The sequence below is a fragment of the Lagenorhynchus albirostris genome, chromosome 1 (assembly GCF_949774975.1).
Source record: "Lagenorhynchus albirostris chromosome 1, mLagAlb1.1, whole genome shotgun sequence".
Classification (NCBI taxonomy): Eukaryota; Metazoa; Chordata; class Mammalia; order Artiodactyla; family Delphinidae; genus Lagenorhynchus; species Lagenorhynchus albirostris.
This window is the reverse complement of record NC_083095.1, coordinates 163,933,059-163,954,505: the sequence shown is the minus strand read 5'-3', so window position 1 is coordinate 163,954,505 and position 21,447 is coordinate 163,933,059. Positions and strand designations below refer to the sequence as shown.

The window sequence follows — 21,447 nt, the reverse complement described above, 5'->3', positions numbered from 1 at the left end:
ACTCTCGTGTCTGGCTTCTTTCATTTATTCAGTTATTTTTATTGTATGAAAATGCCACAGTTTATTTCTCCATTTTCCCACGAAGTGCATTAATGAGCCAAAACTCCGTATTGAAAGGTCACAGCTGGCGAGACTTGGCTTCCATTGGCTACTAACGCGTTCCTCTTCTCTCCCCTCACACCCGCCCCGCATCTCCACGCGTCTGGCCTCCTGCAGTTCGGAAGCGAGAGAGCTCCCAGCCTGCAGCTAAATTTGTGGAGTAGATTTGATTGACAGCCCAGGTCCTCAGTGATCAATGCCCTCCGGATTCCGAGTTGGTTTCGCCGATTTCACCAAGTTCTGAAAATCGAGCAAGTTCCCATCGCTTACTTGGGTGAGCTAGGAGAATTGGGTGTACCCTTCAAAGTTAGTTTAAGGTATAATTCTTTTATCACAGGAACACTCGCCTCTGGTCAGGAATGAAACTGAACCTTGACGCGTTGCCGCTCGTTTTCAAATGTCCCTTCCAGGACGCCGTCCTTTTCCGGGTACGCTGAGCGCTGGTAGAGTGCACGGGACTTCCGGGAGGTCTAGGAAGTCGTCCCTCTCTTTGGCAGGAGGCGGGTGTCTCTGCAGGTGTAGACCCAGGTCCTGCGGACCGGCAGAGTGGACCGGGAGGGGTGGGGTGGGACAAAGTGGCTGCAAGCCTGAGGCGAGGTCCCCCGAGGCTGCGGCTGTCCGGCCAGGAGGTGGCCATTCATTCCTCCATTGTGGCTGAGGAGCGAGGGCCCCTTTGGGGGCTCTTTCGAAGTCCGTGCCTTTACCTGAAGGAGAGCCATCCTGCGCTTACCCTGGGGTGCTGCCGGCCTTCTCAGAGCGGAGGGCGTCCCCCTTCTTCCACCCTGCGGCCCAGGTGACCGCTGCCATGGCTTTTCCCCATCGTCCGGATGCCCCAGAGCTGCCTGACTTCTCCATGCTCAAGAGGCTGGCCCGAGACCAGCTCATCTATCTGCTGGAGCAGGTCAGTGCCTGCCACGCTGGGGGCCTTACTGTATCAGCAGCACTCACTGGATGCATAGTTCTTTCTTACTGAGCTCCCTTGGTCTTGCTCTTGGCCCTTGGTATTGTCCTTGGAGCTTCAGTGGCAGGTCCAAAATGAAGCACTCAGGGAGGGAAACTTGGGACGATCTGGCCAGAGAGTTAATGGAAATCCCCTCCCCCCTTTTTTTCATACAGACAAGGGAGACACCACTAGTGCCAAGCATCACTGGGGATGGAAAGATGGTTAAGACAACTTTGTCCTTAGGGTTCTTACGTTCCAGTGGGAGCAGTATGAAACACAAATTACCACACACAGGGTATCATGTGGTGAACGAGTGATAGCTAGGGCGCCTGAAACAATCATTTGTAGCTGGAGTGATCTAGGAGTTTCAAGGGGCTGGAGTGTGAAGATGAGCGTATTTTCCTTGGAGATGGGAGAGGATGTTCCAGGCAGAAGGACTGGTAGGAGCAAAGTTGAGGAACCAGGGAAGGACAGGCATGTAATACAGAGAAGAGAGGGATGAGAAGTTACACAATAGGCATTAGGCAGCTACTGAAAAATTTCCCCCAATATGTGACATGAAACAATACTTGAAGATGATTCTAATAGCCATTGTGAAGTTGGATAAATGGGCAAAACAAGAAGGCCAGTGAGGAGACCATAGATCAGACTGAAGTAATAAAGGCCCACACAAAATTAGTGGCAGTGGAAATGAAAGGAATTGATGGGGTTTTTTTGAGTCAAAGACTCAAGGACATTGATTGGTCGTAAAGGTTAAGGGAGAAGCAAAGCTGAGTTTGACATTTTTAACTTGAGCTAATAAGAAAGTAATGCTATTACTGTAATTTTAATGGATTACATATATAGTCTTTTGTTTAATGTTCATATTCCCCACTAGATTTGAAGGTCCTTGAGGACAGGGACATACCTATTTTGTCCCACATGTATACCTAGTGAGTACCTAGCTTAGAGTCAGGCAGTTAGCATGTGCTTAATAAATATTTGTTGCATGAACATTGAATAGAAATGAGAAAAAGAATTAGAAAGAGGAACAGTTTTGGTGGAGGAAGTTGAATAGTTTGGGTTTGGATAGGATGAAGTTAAGATGCTAGGAGGAAATACTGCTTGTAACATCAGAAGATAGAAAGGTAGAATTGCAGCTAGGGTAAAGATGGAGACTTGGGAGAACCTCAGGGGATGTGGGACCATATTTTATTTCTCTGTAATATGTCCTGTAGTGGTAGCACAATGATTGGCACATGAAAGACACCCAAAAGATGTCTGAGGAATTGAAAAGAGATGCTAGTTAGAACCACTAGTTCTGGTGAGATCCCCATGAAAGAGTAAATGAGACCAAGGATAGAAACTTGTAAATAGAATGACCTGAGGAAGAGCTGCCCACAAGGATGACTTAACGTGGCCAGAGTGGATTTCTGTGCAGTAATGTCCTCTTCAAACTAACTTCCTCTGACTTAATTCTTATTAATGGGCACTGCTATTCAGGCTTGAAACCTCAGAATCATCTTTGACTCTTCTTCCCTCCTCACACTTAACTAAACCAGTTGCTGAGTCCTGTGGATATTTATTTCCTTACACCTGACTTTTTTTTTTTTTTGCGGTACGCGGGCCTCTCACTGTTGTGGCCTCTCCCGTTGCGGAGCACAGGCTCCGGATGCGCAGGCTCAGCGGCCATGGCTCACGGGCCCAGCCGCTCCACGGCATGTGGGATCTTCCCAGACCGGGCACGAACCCGTGTCCCCTGCATCGGCAGGCGGACTCTCAACCACTGCGCCACCAGGGAAGCCCTACACCTGACTTTTTAAATGGTGATTATAAAATAACACTAACAAATTCTAGAAAATGCAGAAGATAAAGTGTAAAGAAAAAAAAATCACTTACAACCCTACTATCAGATACAAGCACTGTTAACACTGTTAATTTCTTTCAAGTATTTTTAAAAATTCGATTACACGTTCCATGTATCTCTTAAAAAAACTATTTTTGTTCACATCACCACCAGCCTAAATCAGGTCCTCATTCATTACCACAGGCTTGGACTGCTTGTATGTCTTTTGTTTTCTTGCCAAACCCCACGGCATGCCGTGCATCCCCGACCAGGGATTGAACCCTCACCCCCTGCGGTGGAAGCGCAGAGTCTTAACCACTGGACCGCCAGGGAAGTCCTTGGGCTGCTTGGACTGTTGCATTAACCACATAAGTATAGTCCTTATCTCTAGTTTCTCATGTCTCCAATCCATTTTACCCACAGTTCCCAGATTTACCTAATGAAAATTCCCAGCTGATTGGATGCTTCAGTGTACAAAAGCTTTCTATTTTTCCTTGTTCCATAGAGGATCAACACCAAACTCCCTAACTTGGCATTTGGGACCCTTCATGCTCTAATTCCTGTCAAAGATTTCAGTCTTGTTTCACACCATTCCCCTACATCAAGATTTCTCGACCTTGGTGCTATGGACATTCTGGGCTGCTTGATTCTTTGTGGTGGGACTGTCCTGTGCATTGGAGGATATTTAGCAGCATCCCTAACCTCTACCCACTAGATGCCCGTAACACCCCCTGCCCCAAGGTGGACAATCCAAAATGTCTCCAGACTTTACCAAATGTCCCCGGGGGGGCAAAATCAGCCCTGGTTGAGGACCACTGCCTTACCTATCAGGCAAACTGAATCGCTTGTTCTGCCCTTACCATTCAGCCTGTTCTCTTTCCCTGGCCTTTGCTAGATTGCCATCTCAATCTATCACTGCCAACATCCTACCCATTTGTCAAAGCCTAGTTGAGGGGAAGCTTTCAACGACTTCCCCCTCTCTTCTGCTCAGTGTGACCTCTCCTTCCTCTGGACAGATGAAAGGGCAGCATCAGGAGTGATGAAGCGGGAACCAGAAGACAGGGATTTGGCGTGAGAGAGTGGGTGTGAGGGTGAGGACTGTCCTGGGTTAAGTTTTCCGCCTTGAACATAGGTTATTTTTGTAATTAGAAGAAAAATGCCATTTAAAGAGATATTTGGCAGTTAGTTGAGGGGCTGGAGGATACACGGTGTGGTTTTGTTTTGTTTGGCTTCGTTCAGCAGGAAATCGATTGGGTTATCAGGAGACAGTGGAAGAGGTGGTGGAGTAGAGGAGCAATGATGTAGAACAAGGTCACAGGCGAGCAGGAGGGTTGAGTGACAAGGACTTAACCTTAGAAAGAATGTGAAATATCTTTCCACTGGTACAGAAAGTGAGAAGACAAAATAGGTGAATATGTAGAGAAATGTCAGCTGTGGATATAGGCAATAAATAAGGTGCTGGGGTAGATGAGGTCTAGTGCCCTTCCAACTCAGAGACTGTGCTTCTATTAAATGGATGGCTGGATGAGCTGTCAGCCGAGGGAGCTTGTGTGACCTGAGAGTAAGCCAAGATACTGTGTCTCCTTCAGCTTCCAGGAAAAAAGGACTTGTTCATTGAGGCAGATCTCATGAGCCCGTTGGATCGAATCGCCAATGTCTCCATCCTAAAGGTACTTGCCCCTTTCCCCACGTGGATTAGGCCCTTCTTTCCTATTAAGCAGTTTTTCTTTTGATGAACAGTATATATTACTGAAGAGTGACTACCCGTATAGGGTAAATAGGGGATGGCAGAGTTACAGTAAATAGGGGATGGCAGAGTTACGGTGACAAGGGGGGATTGATACTCTTTGTATTGTTTTTGAATTGTTTTATTTTGGGGTTTTCTATTGACAGTTTGAGGAAGGTTCAGTGGGATGGTTGTCAGGGAGGTACTTTGACTGCTAGAATTAGTATAAATAGGAGGGAGCCCTTCCAGAAGACCCCTGTCATTGTATCGGGCTTTGGGTTTCCAAGCACACTTACGTCCATTGTTTTGTTGGATTCTCTCTGTAGCAACATGAAGTAGACAAGCTGTACAAAGTGGAGAACAAGCCAGCCTTCAGCTCCAGTGAACAGTGAGTGTCTGGGAGACTCTGTCTCGGCTCCATGCTGGAGGAGGTCCCTACACATTGGCCTTTGATTGGTCCTTGGCCGAGATCTAGCACCATGATGTTTGTGACATGGTTCGCTTCCCTCCTCTTTTACAAATTCATCCTTAGGTTATGCTTTAGCCTCTTAATTGGTCTCCCTTTCTGCGGTTTCTCCCTCCCTTGTCCTCATCTCTCTTTAACCCAATCTACCATCTCTAACCAGATTGATTAATCTTTCAAAAATATTTTCATTGGGCTCTCCTGAAGAACCTTCAAGGCTTCCCTTACTTACCGAGTGAGGTCCTCATTGTTCGTCATAGATTCCAAGGCTGCCTCCAGGGAGGCCTCTCACCCCCTTTCCAGCCTGGTCTCTTTCATGTCCCCACTATTCAGCTCGCACTTTTGCGTGCTTCCAGGCTCTGCACACGTACCTCCGTGTTTTTGGCCACTCCACCCACTCTGCCTGAAATTCTCTCCTCTCCTCACTGTTCTTGCGACAAATATCCAGCCTTCAGAATCCAGCCCCACCTCCTCCACGCAGCTCTCAGTTGCCATTCCAGGGTGATTTTCTCCTCCTCTAGATTTGCATGGGGTTCAGTGTTTGTCCTGTTCACCTGGTACACAGTCACATCCTGCCTGTTGTCTGGTGTTTGTTTTTATTTTTAATACTTCTCAACTTAAGTAATGTGCACCCTCCCTTAGAGGAAATAATTCTCCTAGATACATGGAGAATACATCCATGAACCCCAGTTTGAAGAACACTATTTTATATACTTTCTTGTATTGTTTTTTAACACTTGATTGTTAATATACTCCATACATATGTGCATCTTATTTTGCCCAATAGACTGTAAATTATTTGAGAGCAGGAACTCCTGGGTCCACCATAAGGCCAATAAGTGCCCCCAACCCACCACGATATACCTGTTTTATCGAGGGGAGTCTTGTGTGTGTGTGTGTGTGTGTGTGTGTGTGTTTAAACTCTTAATTATATACTCATATTTTTTAAAAAAATTTATTTATTTATTTGGTTGCACCAGGTCTTAGTTGCGGGAGGTGGGCTTCTTAGTTGCAGCAGGCGGGCTCCTTAGCTGCAGCTCCAGGGCTCCTTAGTTTTGGCTTGCCGGCTCCTTAGTTGTGGCATGCTAACTCTTAGTTGCAGCATGTATGTGGGATCTAGTTCCCTGACCAGGGATTGAACCTGGGCCCCCTGCATTGGGAGCGCAGAGTCTTATCCACTGCGCCACCAGGGAAGTCCTGGGCCCTGTGTGTTTGGTATGTGGTGAGCCAAAAGAGCTGGCAGGGCTTTGGCTGGGGTGAGAACTGTAGCAAATGGTGAAAGAGTTGGCATTGTTTAAGTTTCTTCTAAGCTGCTATCACCAACTTCATGATTTTTCTTCACTGAGGTTTTTTTCCCCCTTCTCTCCCATAGATTATGCTTCTTGGTCAGACCTCGCATCAAGAATATGCGGTACATTGCCAGTGAGTGTGCCATGGTGTTCATTATAACTAAGACCTGGGAAAGGGTGGGAAGGTCTAGGGACCCTGACCATAAGAACCCTTTAATAAGAAAAGAATTGTTTGGGTAGGCCATACTCCTCGTAGAGGCTCTCTGCTTCCTTGCTTCTAGTCTAACAAAGGTCCATGGCTTTTGAGTTGCATCCTTTCTGTCTGTAGATCTTGTCAATGCTGACAAAATGGCTGGCCGAACTCGAAAATACAAAGTGATCTTCAGTCCTCAGAAGGTGAGTTTGGACCCTGGTGGAAATGACATCGGGTAGAACAGGATTGGGGACTAGGAAGGGGTAAGGGGCCAACACTATATAGCTGTATCTCCCTCAAAGCAAATTATAGGTGACTGAGCAAAATGCCTGTCACTGTCTTTTTATTAAGGTAGCAGAGAGTCTGTCATCAAATTGCCCCGAATATAGATTGTACAGTTGTGAGAGATGTCCTCTACATAGATTTCTTTAAGTGAAAAGATTGACATTTTTGAAATAGAACCTGCTATGTATCCCTTCTAATACCAATTCCTATATAGTAATGGTGCACAATGTTATGGCTTTTCAGTGACTTTCTCCCTATATCCCTTTAATAACAAACACAATAAATCTTCACCCCCCCGCCCCATGCTCATCGAAGGCATGTGGCTGGGCTGCCCTTGGGTTATCAGAACCATACCAGTGTACTTTGGAAGAGATTTTTCTTACACAGGGTGCAGTAAAATGGTCTCTAAGCTTGGAGCAGCTGAGGGAACTGAAGCCCACAGTCACATAGTGAATTAACATAGCCAGGCTAGGTTTCTTCCATCTTTACCTCAATAATTGCAGTAAGTGTTAGGTGATCTGTCATAGTATCTCCGTTTCTCAATTCCATCAAGCTCCCCTGTCATCCCCACATCAACGGGGTGCATTGTAGGTACATCCTCAACCTGATTGATTGGGAGGAATGATGTACCAGGTCTATACATTGCCCGTCGTAGGACTATACAGTTATACCAAGTAGTGCATGCCACACTTAGAGCAGGTAGAAATTAAAGTTGAAAGGACAGGGATTTATTCCTTTGCAATTTTCCCAAGAAAATTCTAAAGAAAATAGAAGCAGTAGGTAAAACTAAAGACACTGAAGCCAAACTGTCTGGCTGTGAATCCATGCTTTAGCACCTATTACCTGTGTGATCTTGGATAAGTTACTTAACTGCTCTGTGTCTCAGTTTTCTCATCTATAAAATGGAGTTGATAATAGTACTTATCTCTTTTAAATGAGGTGACTTTCAGTTTCTATTAAGAAGTCTAGAGGAATCATAGGCTCATATTGTTTTCTCATCATTTAAAAGGAATAAGAGGAAAGAACCAATGATCTTCCTTTGAAGATCATTTGAAGATTGATAGCACAGTCTTACAGCTATTAATCCTGTTTAGGAATACAAATATATCAAGTGTAGCATTATTACCAGGGCAAGAAAATTATTGAGTAAAATAACCGATCAGAATTAGAGGTTACTTTTGAATGTTATTAAAGGAGCTATAACAGTAATCTCTAGTTTTTGGAGTCTTACAAAACCCTGTTTTTCAAATTATACTTCCAAGGACAGATTTGTTTAAACAGGGAATAGAACAAATTGATAACAGTTTCAAATAATGCTACAAGCCTCCATATCACATAGAAAAAAGAAAATTGATATTTTTATGAATTTTTTTCTTTCTAACACCCTATCTAATCAAATTTTTTGACCTAATTTTCCATTACAGGACAGTGTCTTCCTTGGTTGCTGTAGGGAAGAGGAATTTTCTCTCTCTTCCTGAGACTCCCTTTGTTAATTATGAAGATTGGCAGTTTTCAAACTAGGCTATGGAGTTCCATTAGTTAGCATTAAAAGTAGCCCTGGAGGGACTTCCCTGGTAGCGCAGTGGTTAAGAATCCACCTGCCAATGCAGGGGACACGGGTTCGAATCCTGGTTTGGGAAGATCCCACATGCTGTGGAGCAGCTAAGCCCATGCACCACAACTACTGAGCCTGCGTTCTAGAGCCCGTGAGCCAAAACTACTGAAGCCCGCGTGATACAGCTACTGAAGCCCAGGTGCCTAGAGCCCATGCTCCACAACAAGAGAAGCCACCGCAATGAGAATCCTGCGCACCGCAATGAAGAGTAGCCACTGCTCTCCACAACTAGAGAAAGCCTGCGCACAGCAACAAAGACCCAACACAGCCAAAAATAAATTAATAAAATTAATTAATTAATTTTAAAAAAATTAAAAAAAAAAGTAGCCCTGTAGGATTTCAGTTTTACTGACATAAGTGAATGAGGGATGAATAGGACTCTTCTGTGTAACCATAAGATAAGGAGCACATAGCATTAATCTTCCACACCTCATAGAATTATGAGGATCAAGACAGGTAATGCTTTTATTTTTTATTTACTTTTCAATTTTTTTTTTTTTTTTTTTTTTTTCCCGACTGCGTTGGGTCTTCATTGCTCCATGCTGGCTTTCTCTACTTATGGCAAGCAGGGGCTACTCTTCATTTCAGCGCTCGGGCTTCTCATTGTGGTGGCTTCTAGTTGCGGAGCATAGGCTCTAGGCGTGCAGGCTTCAGTAGTTGTGGCACACAGGTTCAGTAGTTGTGGCTCTCGGGCTCTAGAGCACAGGCTCAGTAGTTGTGGCACACAGGCTTAGTTGCTCCACGGCATGTGGGATCTTCTTGGACCAGGGATTGAACCCGGGTCCCTTGCATTGGCAGGCGGATTCTTAACCACTGCACCACCAGGGAAGTCCCTCTTTAAAAAAAATGTTTATTTATTTAGTTGGCTGCTCCGGGTCTTAGTTGCAGCATGCAGGATCTTTAGTTGCGGCCTGTGGGGTCTTAGTTGGGGCATGCATGTAGGATCCAGTTCCCCGACCAGGGCTTGAACCCGGGCCCCCTGCATTGGGAGCACAGAGTCTCAACCACTGGACCTCCAGGGGAGTCCCGATGGCACAGTCTTACAGCTATTTATCCTGTTTAGGAATACAAATACATCAAGTATAACATTATTACTAGGGCAAGAAAATTATTGTGTAAAATAACCAATCAAAATTACAGGATACTTTTGAATGTTATTAAAAGAGCTATAGCAGTAATTTCTAGTTTTTGGAGTCTTATAAGAACCTTTTTTTTCAAATTATACTTCCAAGGACAGACTTGTTTAAATAGGGAATAGAACAAGTTGGTAACAGTTTCAAATAATGCTACAAGCCTCTACATCACACAGAAAAAGAAAATTGATATTTTCATGAATTTTTTCTTTCTAACACCCTATCTGATCAAATCCTTTGACCTAATTTTCCATCATAGGATGATGCCTTCCTTAGTAACTGTAGGGAAGAGGAAATCTGTCTCTGGTCCTGAGACTCCCTTTGTTAACTATGAAGATTGGCAGTTTTCAAACTGGGCTATGGAATTCAATTAGTTAGCATTAAAAGTAGGTCCATAGGGACTTCCCTGGTGGTCCAGTGGTTAAGACTCCTTGCTTCCCCTGCAGGGAACGCAGGTTCGATCCCTGGTTGGGGAACTAAGATCCCCATGAGCCACGCAGCATGGCCAAAAAAACATAAAATAAAAAATAGAAAATAATTTACAAAAAATAAAAAAGGAGGACAAGTCACTGGCCTTTCCCCATCTAAGAGCGAAGCCTCACCTGTGTTCTTGGCCCCATCCCTGCCTGCTTTCTCCACTCTCTTGCTTCATCAAGTAGACTCTTATATCTTCAACCATATTTATCCCTTCTAAACAGTTCTCTCTCCTCATCTCTTGTCCCTGACAGCGACTCTCCCTTAATGTGTGGCCAGACTGAAGAATTATCTGCTGCCACTGCTTCTGCTTCCCCACGTCCACCTTCACCTTTTTTTTTTTTTTTTTTTTTTTTTTTTTGGCGGTACACGGGCCTCTCACTGTTGTGGCCTCTCCCGTTGTGGAGTACAGGCTCCGGACGCACAGGCTCAGCGGCCATGGCTCATGGGCCCAGCCGCTCCGCGGCATGTGGGATCTTCCCGGACCGGGGCACGAACCCATGTCCCCTGCATCAGCAGGCGGACTCTCAACCACTGTGCCACCAGGGAAGCCCCCACCTTCACCTTTTAATCTAGTCGGCTAAGATCTCCATTGTCAAATCCAGTGATGTCTATGTCATGCTCTTCCTACTTAACTTCTCTGGCATTTGAGACTGTTGCCCATTCTTCCTTGAAACTCTGCCTTTAGAGGTGCTATTTAGGGGTGCTGTTTTCTCCAAGTCTCACCTCTCTATGTATTCTTTCTCGGTCTTCTCTGCCTGGTCTTGGAATGTGCACCCTTTTAATTTTGGTTCCCTAGAGTCCTGTCCTAAGCTCTCTTCTCTCTGTATGTTCTTTTGGACAAGCTGTCCACTTTAAGTGCAGTGTATGTGCCTTTAGCCCCCAAGGCTGTCTGTCCAGACCTCCCTCGGTGTCTGCAGAGGTCCCATGGACATGTCCTAACCAGAACTCCATCCCTGCTCTCTCCACACCATTGCTTTTTACCTACACCTGCTCCTCCTCCTCTGTTTCTATAGCACTGTCATGCCCTGCTTCCCGTCGCTGCTGGCAGGACCCACCCTTCCCTGACAGCTGAATACTTTTCTCCTTTGTAAAGCTTTTCTAGTCAATCAGGGAGAAAAAAGCAGTTGACTTAATAAGTGAATGAAATGGCTGAAAAGGAAACAAAGCGTTGGGCCAGTGATTCCAGTGGTCCTTTCTAGATCTAAGAGTCTGGGTTCTTTTGTCTTTTTCACTGGGTTCAATAAGTGTGGTCCTTGGGCTTCCCTGGTGGAGCAGTGGTTGGGAGTCCACCTGCCGATGCAGGGGACACGGGTTCGTGCCCCGGTCCGGGAGGATCCCACATGCCGCGGAGCAGCTGGGCCTGTGAGCCATGGCCGTTGAGCCTGCGCGTCCGGAGCCTGTGCTCCGCAACGGGACAGGTCACGACAGTGGGAGGACCGCGTACCGCAAAAAAAAAAAAAAAAAAAGAATAAGTGTGGTCCTCATCAGTGACCACAGAGGAACTCCAGAGAAATGGAAAGAATGGAGAAGGGGGTTACTAATCAGCTTCCCTTTCTCTTTCAGTTTTATGCGTGTGAGATGGTGCTTGAGGAAGAGGGCATCTATGGAGGTGAGAGGAGACGGATATGAGTGGAGAGGGGGAGGACGTGTGGAAGAAGGCTGTGATGGTTGTTCCCCGTACCCATCTCCTCCTTTTCCCTGCCTTATTCCTGTTGGCCTGGCAGGAGGAGAGGGTACTGAGAATGGGAAGGAAGACCCCAAATTAGAATACTAGTGGGGCTATAGTTGAAAATCACCGATGCTCTCTTCTTACCTCCCAAGACTCCCACAAGCAAAACTCGTGCCTTCCCTCCTGTGTGCATTCCTCACTCCATCCTCCGTGCATCACAAACCCGGTCGCCATCCTCCCTACTGGAAATCCTGCAGTGGCTCAGAATAAAGCCCAGGATCCTCAGCATGGCCTCCTGTGCCTCTACAGTCTGGCCCCTTCCTGGCCCTTTAGCCTCCTCACGTGCCACTCCTCTCTCCTGACTCACTACCCTCCAGCCATGGGGACTTCACACACCAGTTCTTGTTGCCTAGAATATTCCTCACCCTACAGCTTTTTGCCTACCCAAATCATACTCAAATTCTAAGCCAAATGTCTCTTCTTCAGGGAAGTCTTTCCTGTGCCTGTAGTTGGGGTTAGATCCCTGAAATATTTGTGCTCATAGGTTGCTGTTTTACTCCTTTGGAGCATATAACTGTAGTTAGATTTGTCTGGTGTGTACTCTCTCACTACCTTGTCAGCTCCAGAAGTCAGGAGCATGTCCATTCTGTTTACCACCATGTCCCCAGTATTTAGCCTAGCACCATACATATGTGGCTCTCCGTCAGTATTTGTCCAATAATGCATAAATGAAGGAGTGTTTCATCAGCACTTTTGGTCCACACTCTAATGAAAACACACCACTGAGTTCCCACTGTATTACAGGCTGTTACGTACATGTCTCCTTTCCTTATCAGCCTGTGAGCCCCTTCCGGGCAGAGATTGTATCTTATTCACCTCTGAGCATCCCGTGCTCAGTGCAGTACCTGGCGTGTGGCAGGCACTCAGGAGTTTTTGCACAGCTGTAGTGGAGCTTCCCTCTTAATGTGGAGCCACGTGCCTTCGGCAGGGAGGCTGATGCTGTCTGTACCCACAGATGTGAGCTGTGACGAATGGGCCTTCTCTTTGTTGCCTCTTGATGTGGATCTGTTGAGCATGGAACTACCAGAATTTTTCAGGGACTACTTCCTGGTAAATGCAGGGCCCTTGGGTCTTGGCATCAAGGAGTCGGGACAGACATGGGGTCCTGTGGGCTAGAAATATGGATTCAACCTTCATCCAACTCATAATTTATCATGAGTGATAGTAATTTGGAGACGGAATACCACTGCTTGAGGTTCATGGGGCTTCCATTGGGGCCAATGAAAATGGACTTTCGCAAGTGTTGCCCAGACCCTGCCTTTCTGCTCAGGGCTTCTAGGCCTATCCACTTTCCAGATGGATCTGTTGGGTTGATCCATATCTTTGTGGTCCATGTGGTCCCTGCAGGAAGGAGATCAATGTTGGATCAACACTGTGGCACAGGCCTTGCACCTCCTCAGCACGCTCTATGGACCCTTCCCTAACTGCTATGGAATTGGCAGATGTGCTAAGGTGAGCAGTTCTGTGTCCTGATAGCCGCTATTCACTTGTTTTCTAACCACCAAGGATTGTTCATGGGCATCTGGGATGCGAGGTATATTCTTTACCTTGCTTTCATTGCTCCAGAGTAGGTCCCCAGAGGGGAGAACTTGTGTGGCTAAGAGAATGGCAAGGGCCCAGGACCTCTAGGTAGCATCCCTAAATCTTTGGGGGCGGAGAGACTCCTTCACTGGTGTGGGGCAGGATGGGGAGGAGTAGGAACAGGTGGGAGTAGCAGAGGTAATATCGTTAATAATTAGCTCCTCTCTTGGGGTCAAGGAGAAGGATCACATGGAAAGGGGTTGGGTTCTGTAGGTGTGGGGCTGCACAAGGGACCTGGACATAAGATTGCGAATGTCTTGGGCCCTGACAGATGTCACATGAATTGTGGAGGAAACTGGAAGAGGAGGAGGATGGTGAAACCAAGGGCCGAAGGCCAGAAATTGGACATGTCTTTCTCCTGGACAGAGGTGAAGTATGCTCAGCACTCCTCTCACCTGTTGACCCTAGAAGATACGGGAATATGGGAAACATGGTGGCACAGCTGGGATCCTCAAGTTGAGGCTGTGAATGCCAGCGTTGACTGGGGGCGTGGGCACTTGGGCCCCATGGAAGGCACTTGAGCGGATACTGAGCAAACTGGGTGGGAGGCTGCATCGGGGAAGACCCTCACGGTCGGGGATCTCGGTTTCAGACGTGGACTTTGTGACGGCACTTTGCTCCCAGGTGGTTTACGAGGGTCTGGTGGATGACACCTTCCGCGTCAAGTGTGGTAAGTGGCATCTTAGCGAGACGGAGGGGTCCTCAGCTCCTGGAGCTTCCCACGGTGAGGGTGCAGGACTTGTGGGAGAGACCCAGGCTTGGAGTGAACTGCTGCCTTCCAAATAGTTTGGGGGAACGTTTAAATCTTTATTTCTTTTTTTTGGGCAACACTCCGTGGGGGATCTTAGTTCCCTGACCAGGGATGGAACCTGGGCCCCTGGCATTGGAAGCTCAGAGTCCTAACCACTGGACCACTAGGGAAGTCCCTGGGGGACCTTTAATGGCAGTTCCGGAAAGAAAGGGGAAGGAAGGACTCATCAGAGATCCTCATAGCTGTTTCCTCTGCTCTCAAAGGGAGTGTCGACTTTGGCCCAGAAGTCACATCCTCTGACAAGAGTCTGAAGGTGCTGCTCAACGCCGAGGACAAGGTGAGCACATGGGTGCCGGCAGAGGATTTCCCCAGGGCCACTGCCACCATGAGGCCGTGGGCCCCGGCACTGGGAGGAGAGGCCGAGTCCCCAGGACAGGGGGGCACCCAGCCAGTTAAGAGCACAACCCAGAGCACATAGCAGGGATTTGACATGTCCTTACTGATACCAGCTCAGCTTTCTTTGTACTTCTGCTAGAATAGCTGAGCACTCTCCCTGTGCTGTTGTTACCCTGATGAGGCAGAAAGGAACGAGGTATGCGTCTGTATAGTAATTTGTTCCGGTCTCATTCTCCTTGCAGGTGTTTAATGAGATTCGTAACGAGCACTTCTCCAATGTCTTTGGCTTCTTGAGCCAGAAGGCCCGGAACCTGCAGGCCCAGTATGACGTGAGGCTCCCAGCCCGGGTCCTCTGTCTGTTTCCCCAGTGGCTCCCCAGGCTGCTGCCCTTTGGCTCCCCTTCTGATGCTACAGTGGGTGGGAACTGAGGGAGGGTAGTGTTTGCTCACATCTGAGGGCAGAGGGACTGACCTCATGGGAATGTCCCCACAGCGCCGGAGAGGCATGGACATAAAGCAGATGAAGAACTTCGTGTCCCAGGAGCTCAAGGGACTGAAGCAGGAGCACCGCCTGCTGAGTCTCCGTAGGTTTCAGCTTGAGGGTAGGGCAAGGGGAACCCTGCAGAGGAGATCTGGGAAGAGATCCCTGTTCATTTGGAAAATAGTGCTCTTCTTTGGTCTAAAGTGTGAAGAAGTGCTCCTGCACTTTGCCTTAAGAGGTCCTTATTCTTCTGGACAATAAAGAGGCATTCTTCCAGAACCAGGAATATGTCAGCTCCCCTTTTGTCCTGTCTGCAGATATCGGGGCCTGTGAATCCATCATGAAGAAGAAAACCAAGCAGGACTTCCAGGAGCTCATCAAGACTGAGCATGGTGACTTGGCTACTTCTCCTGCTTCTGCTTCCGTGGCTCCCAGTCCCAGCCCGCCCTGAAAAGATGCTCTCTGGCTCTTTCCAGCTGACGCTGGCTGTGTGGAATGTTGGTTCCTGCTAGAAGCCCTGGGGGCCCCTTAACCCACCCGAAGGATGAAGAAAGAGATGGGGAGACAAGACGCCCATTAGCATAGATGGCAACAGCTGAGCAGCTCCCCCAGTAACAGGCTCTCCTCTGATTATTTGCAGCGCTGCTGGAGGGCTTCAGCATCCGTGAGAGCACCAACTACATTGAAGAGCACATAGACCGGCAGGTGAGGCGGGAAGGGGGGAGATAATGGGAACAGCGTTTAGAGGTGGGGCTCAAGCGGAAGCAAGAGGAGAGAGCGTGTGTTATGAAACTTGAATTCTCCTTGACTCTTTCTTCCTGTGCAGGTGTCACCCATAGAAAGCCTTCGCCTCATGTGCCTTTTGTCCATCACTGAGAACGGTGAGCCCCAGGGACCAAAGACGCCAGATTGAAAAGCTGTACCTTAGGGATAGTTCCCTGTAATCTCGTGGATTCTTTCCCCTGTAAAATAAAGCAGCTTTTGTTTTGGGTGAAACATCCCCAGGTCATAAGGTAATTTATTGTTCCAGCCCTAAACAGGACCACATCCACCCTCCCCAACGCCCCCGGTACACGGCCTGTCCCATCGTAGGATTGCAAAGGGATAGAGCCGAACGGCATTTCTCTCATCATTCCATCTGGCCTCCTACCCGCAACAAGATTTCATAATCAAGATACAGTCCAGGAAAAACCAATTTCATAAACATTTTAAAAGCTCAGATTCTGCAACTTTTCATGGCAACTTGTTTTGAATGTGGAAGTCTTCCAGTTGGCAAATATTCTTTAAGGTTGCTTTCTACCCAAAGACGTTATTTGCTTATTCTAAATCCCCTTTTTTGTAGTTGGAAGTCCATTTCTTCTTACCTCTGTGGAGAAAAACATCTAAGGCTGCACTTTGGGAACTCATTTGAACACTTTTCCTATTCCGCACTAGCTGTTGAGCAGTTCCCCAGAAAACTGGCCCATAGCCAGAGAGAAATGCACGGGAAGGCCCTTGTCCTCCCTCCTGGCGCATCCCACCCCCCACTACGGATTAGATTAGCTTTTGTTTTGGTGTCCCTTCCTTGGGGCTCTTCCTTGGAACTCTCAGATCCAGGCTATATCTTTCAAAAAGCAAGCTTAAATTTAGGAGTCAATTTAGAATCAACTGCATAGGATGCAAGGTTAACGTTATGTACTGACTCCTTCCTTCTGACTAGGGTTTTTTTTTGGTGAGGGGACGAGGGTTGGTTTGTTGGTTTGTATACTTTAGGGCACCTCAACTGGCTCATGAACCTTTATCTTCCTTACCCTCAGGTTTGATCCCCAAGGATTACCGATCCCTGAAAACCCAGTATCTGCAGGTAAGGCCAGGAGACTGTGTTCTTGAGGGAACTTGGTGGAGGGAGGTCATTGGACATTTTCGAAAGAGGCAAAAGAAGAAATGGTCCCTTTCCTGTCCCCATCACCCTCCTGTTCCCATGCAGCCTCCCTCTCAGAGGTTGTGGGGATGGTCACCTTTCAGCACGCAGAGACCCTTCCCACTACCCTTGTTTCACTCTCCTCCCCTCTTATGTGGCCAATGCGGGGGGAATTTGAACAATTCAGCTGTTGGACCCAGTGGTGAGTTCTTACTCCTGGATTCTCCCTTTATTTAGCACCTTGCGAGGCATCAATACACCTTTCCTTCCAGGTCCTTCTCAAGTCCTACCTCCTCTGTGAAGCCTTCCCCACCTCCTTACATCGACAGCTTTCTGTGCTCTTTAATTGTTCCGTGCTGCTTTTATTCTTTGTTTGGCATTTGGTGATTTCTGATATGAAAATCTTCCCCACAAACAAGTGTGCGCTGCTCAGGACACAGAGCACATAATCCTCTCCCCCACCTCTATATCACCTAACAGTGCTAGGCCCTTGGTGAACGCTCGGTAGAGAGCTGAATTGCATTTTCTTCAGAGCTATGGCCCCGAGCACCTGCTAACCTTCTCCAATCTGCGGCGAGCTGGGCTCCTAACGGAGCAGGCCCCGGGGGACACCCTCACAGCTGTGGAGAGTAAAGTGAGCAAGCTGGTGACGGACAAGGCTGCAGGTGAGCAGGGAGTACAGGTAACCCCTTTCACCCTCCTCGGCTGTTGTTGCCTGTTCTCTCAATAGGCAGAGCACCCTGGTGGGGAGAGAATGAGCTGGGGAAGGAGAAAGTGATTCCTTACTGTTACTGTCCTTACTGCCACTACTTCTGCTTATAAGAGCAGCTTCCAGTTATTGAACACTGACGTGCTAAGCCTTTTAGATACACTTTCTCATTTAATCCTCGCAAAGTTTCCGTGTGGTAAGTTTTATTATCTCCATTTTACACATGAGGAAACCGAGGCTTAGGGAGGTTAAGTGACTTCTTCAGGGCCCCTTAGTAAGTCAGATTTAACTCCAAAGGCCGTACACTTAACCAGTAAACTAGGATCACCCTGTAGATTGCATTTAGTAGAGGGCTGGTACCCTGTAGGAGGAGGAAGACTGCGGGTGGGAGAAGGGTGGTGATTGTCTTAATCAGTTCCAGGGAACTGTAGGTGAACGGCTTTGAAGGGGATCTTCAGATGTGATAGGTCCTGCTATTTGAGAAGAGGGGGTCCTGTCTTTTCCTGAGTGGTATCACCTGTGGCAGCATCATTAATCCATAAACCTTAGATGAAACCAGCGCAGATTTCTTTCCCAGGAAAGATTACTGATGCCTTCAGTTCTCTGGCCAAGAGGAGCAATTTCCGCGCCATCAGCAAGAAGCTGAATTTGGTATGTAGAACAGGGGTGGACAAGGGAGGCAGTGGGGTCAGTCCTTTGTGAAGTACTTTGAACCCACAAAAACCTCTCTGTCATTTTGTTTTTATAAAGATCCTTTTGTGTGGTAGCATTATAGCATGAGCTTAATAATGAGACAAGACACAAAGGTTCATTCATTTAATGAACACGTAACTCACACCTACCAATGTCAGAGAATACACTAAGTGCCGCTTCAGTGACAGACATGTCCCATGTCGCTGAAGGGTCAGAAGGGGTCCCTCTTTCCAGTGAGCATGGAAACTCATTCAAGAGAATCAGCAGGCACTGAACAGCTTTCATCTTTGGTTATGGATTCTTTTTTTTTTTTCCTCCAAGGCTATTGCTGGTTCTTACTTTAGTTGAAGTAAGAACTGTTCTTAGGGGTATGCCACTTTTCTCTGACCCTGTAAAGGACTGGAGGGCTGAGTGGTCACTTGCCTCATACAGTCCCCTTTGCCCTCTAGATCCCACGTGTGGATGGCGAGTATGATCTGAAAGTGCCACGTGACATGGCGTATGTGTTCAGTGGTGCTTACGTGCCCCTCAGCTGCCGAATCATCGAGCAGGTGAGAACGAGTGGCTCGCTCCTGTTCATATTTCATGCTCTCTGCTTTCTCTTAGTCCCTGGCCTGGCCCAACTTTTAACTACCTGAGTGACTAGCAAGAAATGTGACAGTCTGGCTGCTGCTAGACTTGAAACTAGCGCTTGTGCCTTCCCAGGTGCTGGAGCGGCAAAGCTGGCAGGGCCTGGATGAAGTCGTGCGGCTTCTCAACTGCAGTGAGCTGGCATTCACAGGTGCGTGGCCTTGCCTAGTGGGGGCGGGGTGAAACGAGAGGAGGGCCGGATGCATCATCCAGTAGTGCCGGTGAAGAGCTGAGTCTGGTCTGGTCTTTGCAGACATGACCAAGGAAGACAAGGCTTCCAGTGAGTCCCTGCGCCTCATCTTGGTGGTGTTCTTGGGTGGTTGCACATTCTCTGAGATCTCAGCTCTCCGGTTCCTGGGCAGAGAGAAAGGTGAGATCAGGCTTCCGTGGGATCTGGGGAACAAAGGGCAGCCCTCAGGAAGGCTTCTTTACTGGCCTCTGGGTACCACTTGCTGCCATCTTGCTGTGGGCTGAATAGCAGGAAGCCCAGTTCCACCAAGCACGGCAAGTTGCTGTGCCCCGGAGCATGGCACGGACGCATCTATGACTATAAACTGGTGCTCTGACCCACCCAGGGCCGTGGAACTGGAGGGGCTTTACATGGCTGGTGTTAGGGGCTTAAATCTGCCCTTAGTCATGTATGGTGTTGCTTTTGACTCCTTAGGGTACAGGTTCATTTTTCTGACGACAGCAGTCACCAACAGCGTTCGCCTTATGGAGGCCATGAGTGAGGTGAAAGCCTGAACTTTTCCCGGCCAGTGTTGATGTCTCCCTGGACATGTTCCGCAGTGGGAAGCAGGAGTTTGAACCCAGCTGCTAATAAAATGTCTACCAACTATGCTCCTAACAGCTGGGGAGCAGGGAACTTATTTGAATTTAGAGAACATATCTGAGGAGAGAGTTCACTTCCTGCCCCCAGGATATTTCTTTTTTGTTTATGAAGTACAGCCCATGCTGATGAGATAAGGAGGAAGAGGATCTTTTGCTAAATCCTGTTTGAGTATCATTGTAAATAAACCCTCTACTCTCAATGTATCAATATTATGTTTAGTTCTAGACAGGCACTTCCATGTTTACTGGTGAAGCAGAGGGGGCTTTACATAGGGGCTTCGTGTATTCTACGGCCTGGACTGGGTAGTAGCTCTGGGCCTGGTCTGGTTCTTCCTTGAAACTTGCACTGTACTGGACTTTCCTCAACCATAAAATGAGGATTAGTTAGATGATCAGTACCAGTTAGATGATTGCACCCTTCCAATTCTAAAATTCTGTGAGTCATTACACTTTAGAAAAAATGAGCTTGCTATGGTTTTAACTTAAGGAGTCGCTTGAATTTTAAGCCTTTTGTTTCTTATTGCAGAATGAAAGATTATGTCCCTTGTTAGAGCAATTTCAGGCATTGGCAAACTGTGCTCCTATAAAGGTTACCAGTGCCCTCCTAAGTGCTGATTCTAGTGACCTTTCTTGCCCTTTACCCTTTAAAAATTGTGAACACTAACCACATCTATTAGTGGTCGTCTTCTAAGTTGATCTCACTGATGATCCCCTTTACCTTCTTGTAATTCTCATATTTAGCTTCCATGACACACTTCTTTGTCCTCCTGCATTCTCCTAGGCTGCACTTCCATCTCCTTTGGTTCCTCTCTCTGTGTATCCTCCTTTGTTGCATCTCCTGTCTCTGTCCTTTATTGTTATCCATCCCAAACTTTTGTCTCACTGCTGAGATTCACGCGATTATTTACAACCTGGTCGTTCCATGGGCAGTTCACACTCAGCATGTCTAAAATAAACTCTCACACTGAACCTCGTGTCCCCACTTGGGATCCCTAAATCTGCTCCTCTTCCTCTGTTTCCTTAATTGACATCCTCATCATCTACCCAAGTTTTGTTCATGCAAGAAATTATATCCTTGGGACTTCCCTGGTGGTCCAGTGGTTAAGACTCCGTGCTCCCAATGCAGGGGACCCGAGTTCAATCCCTGGTCAGGGAACTGGATCCCACATGCATGCCACAACTGAGAGTTCGAATGCCACAACTAAAGATCCCACATGCGGCAACAAAGATCCCACGTGCTGCTACTAAGACCCAGTGCAGCCAAATAAATAAATAAAATTTTAAAAATTAAAAGAAAAAAAAGAAATTATATCTTTGACCTCAGATTTTTTTCTTTTTATCCCCCACATTCAGCTGGTCCCCTTACCCATTATTTCTAAATGCTTCTGGTTCATCTTCTCACCATCCCCATGGCAGAGGTACTTGTTTTTGGCCTGGGCTTTTGCAAAACTGTCCCTCCCAAGCTCTGCCTCCTATCTGTTGCCCAATCCACAGTGCTGCCACGTCTTTTTTTTTTTAATTGGGGTATAGTTGTTTTACAATGTTGTCTTAGTTTCTACTGTACAGCGGAGTTCCCTGTGCTATACATCAGGTTCTCATTAGTTGCCTATTTTATACATATTAGTGTATATATGTCAGTCCCGATTCATCCCACCCTCAGTGTCCATACATTTTTTCTCTACATCTGTGTCTCTATTTC

At 47.2% G+C, this 21,447-nt stretch overlaps 1 protein-coding gene across 2 annotated transcripts; it reads left to right on the top strand.

Annotated features, from left to right (window-relative positions):
- The first annotated feature begins 646 nt into the window (after positions 1–646).
- On the top strand, positions 647–19,952 carry VPS33B (VPS33B late endosome and lysosome associated). Of its 2 annotated transcripts, XM_060158535.1 has the most exons (23): positions 652–1,000; positions 4,457–4,537; positions 4,920–4,981; positions 6,429–6,478; positions 6,674–6,741; positions 11,612–11,657; positions 12,733–12,827; positions 13,125–13,229; positions 13,630–13,726; positions 13,951–14,028; positions 14,373–14,446; positions 14,748–14,834; positions 14,998–15,088; positions 15,303–15,377; positions 15,626–15,690; positions 15,812–15,866; positions 16,782–16,828; positions 17,418–17,550; positions 18,172–18,245; positions 18,737–18,838; positions 18,993–19,068; positions 19,171–19,287; positions 19,582–19,952. In XM_060158535.1, the coding sequence occupies exons 1-23, from the start codon at positions 905–907 to the stop codon at positions 19,659–19,661; spliced, it is 1,854 nt and encodes a 617-aa protein (XP_060014518.1). In that variant the 5' UTR covers positions 652–904; the 3' UTR covers positions 19,662–19,952. The 2 variants fall into 2 exon arrangements, with proteins under 2 accessions (XP_060014526.1, XP_060014518.1); XM_060158543.1 differs by lacking the exon at positions 19,171–19,287 and having other exon boundaries at positions 647–1,000.
- The last annotated feature ends 1,495 nt before the right edge of the window (positions 19,953–21,447 follow it).

Excerpts from the sequence above, each read along its gene's own strand:
- VPS33B (XM_060158535.1), top strand. The coding sequence starts at position 905 with ATGGCTTTTCCCCATCGTCCGGATGCCCCAGAGCTGCCTGACTTCTCC. Across the intron at positions 4,538-4,919 it reads CCAATGTCTCCATCCTAAAG|CAACATGAAGTAGACAAGCT; the intron begins GTACTTGCCCCT and ends TTCTCTCTGTAG. Across the intron at positions 14,447-14,747 it reads TGCTCAACGCCGAGGACAAG|GTGTTTAATGAGATTCGTAA; the intron begins GTGAGCACATGG and ends TTCTCCTTGCAG.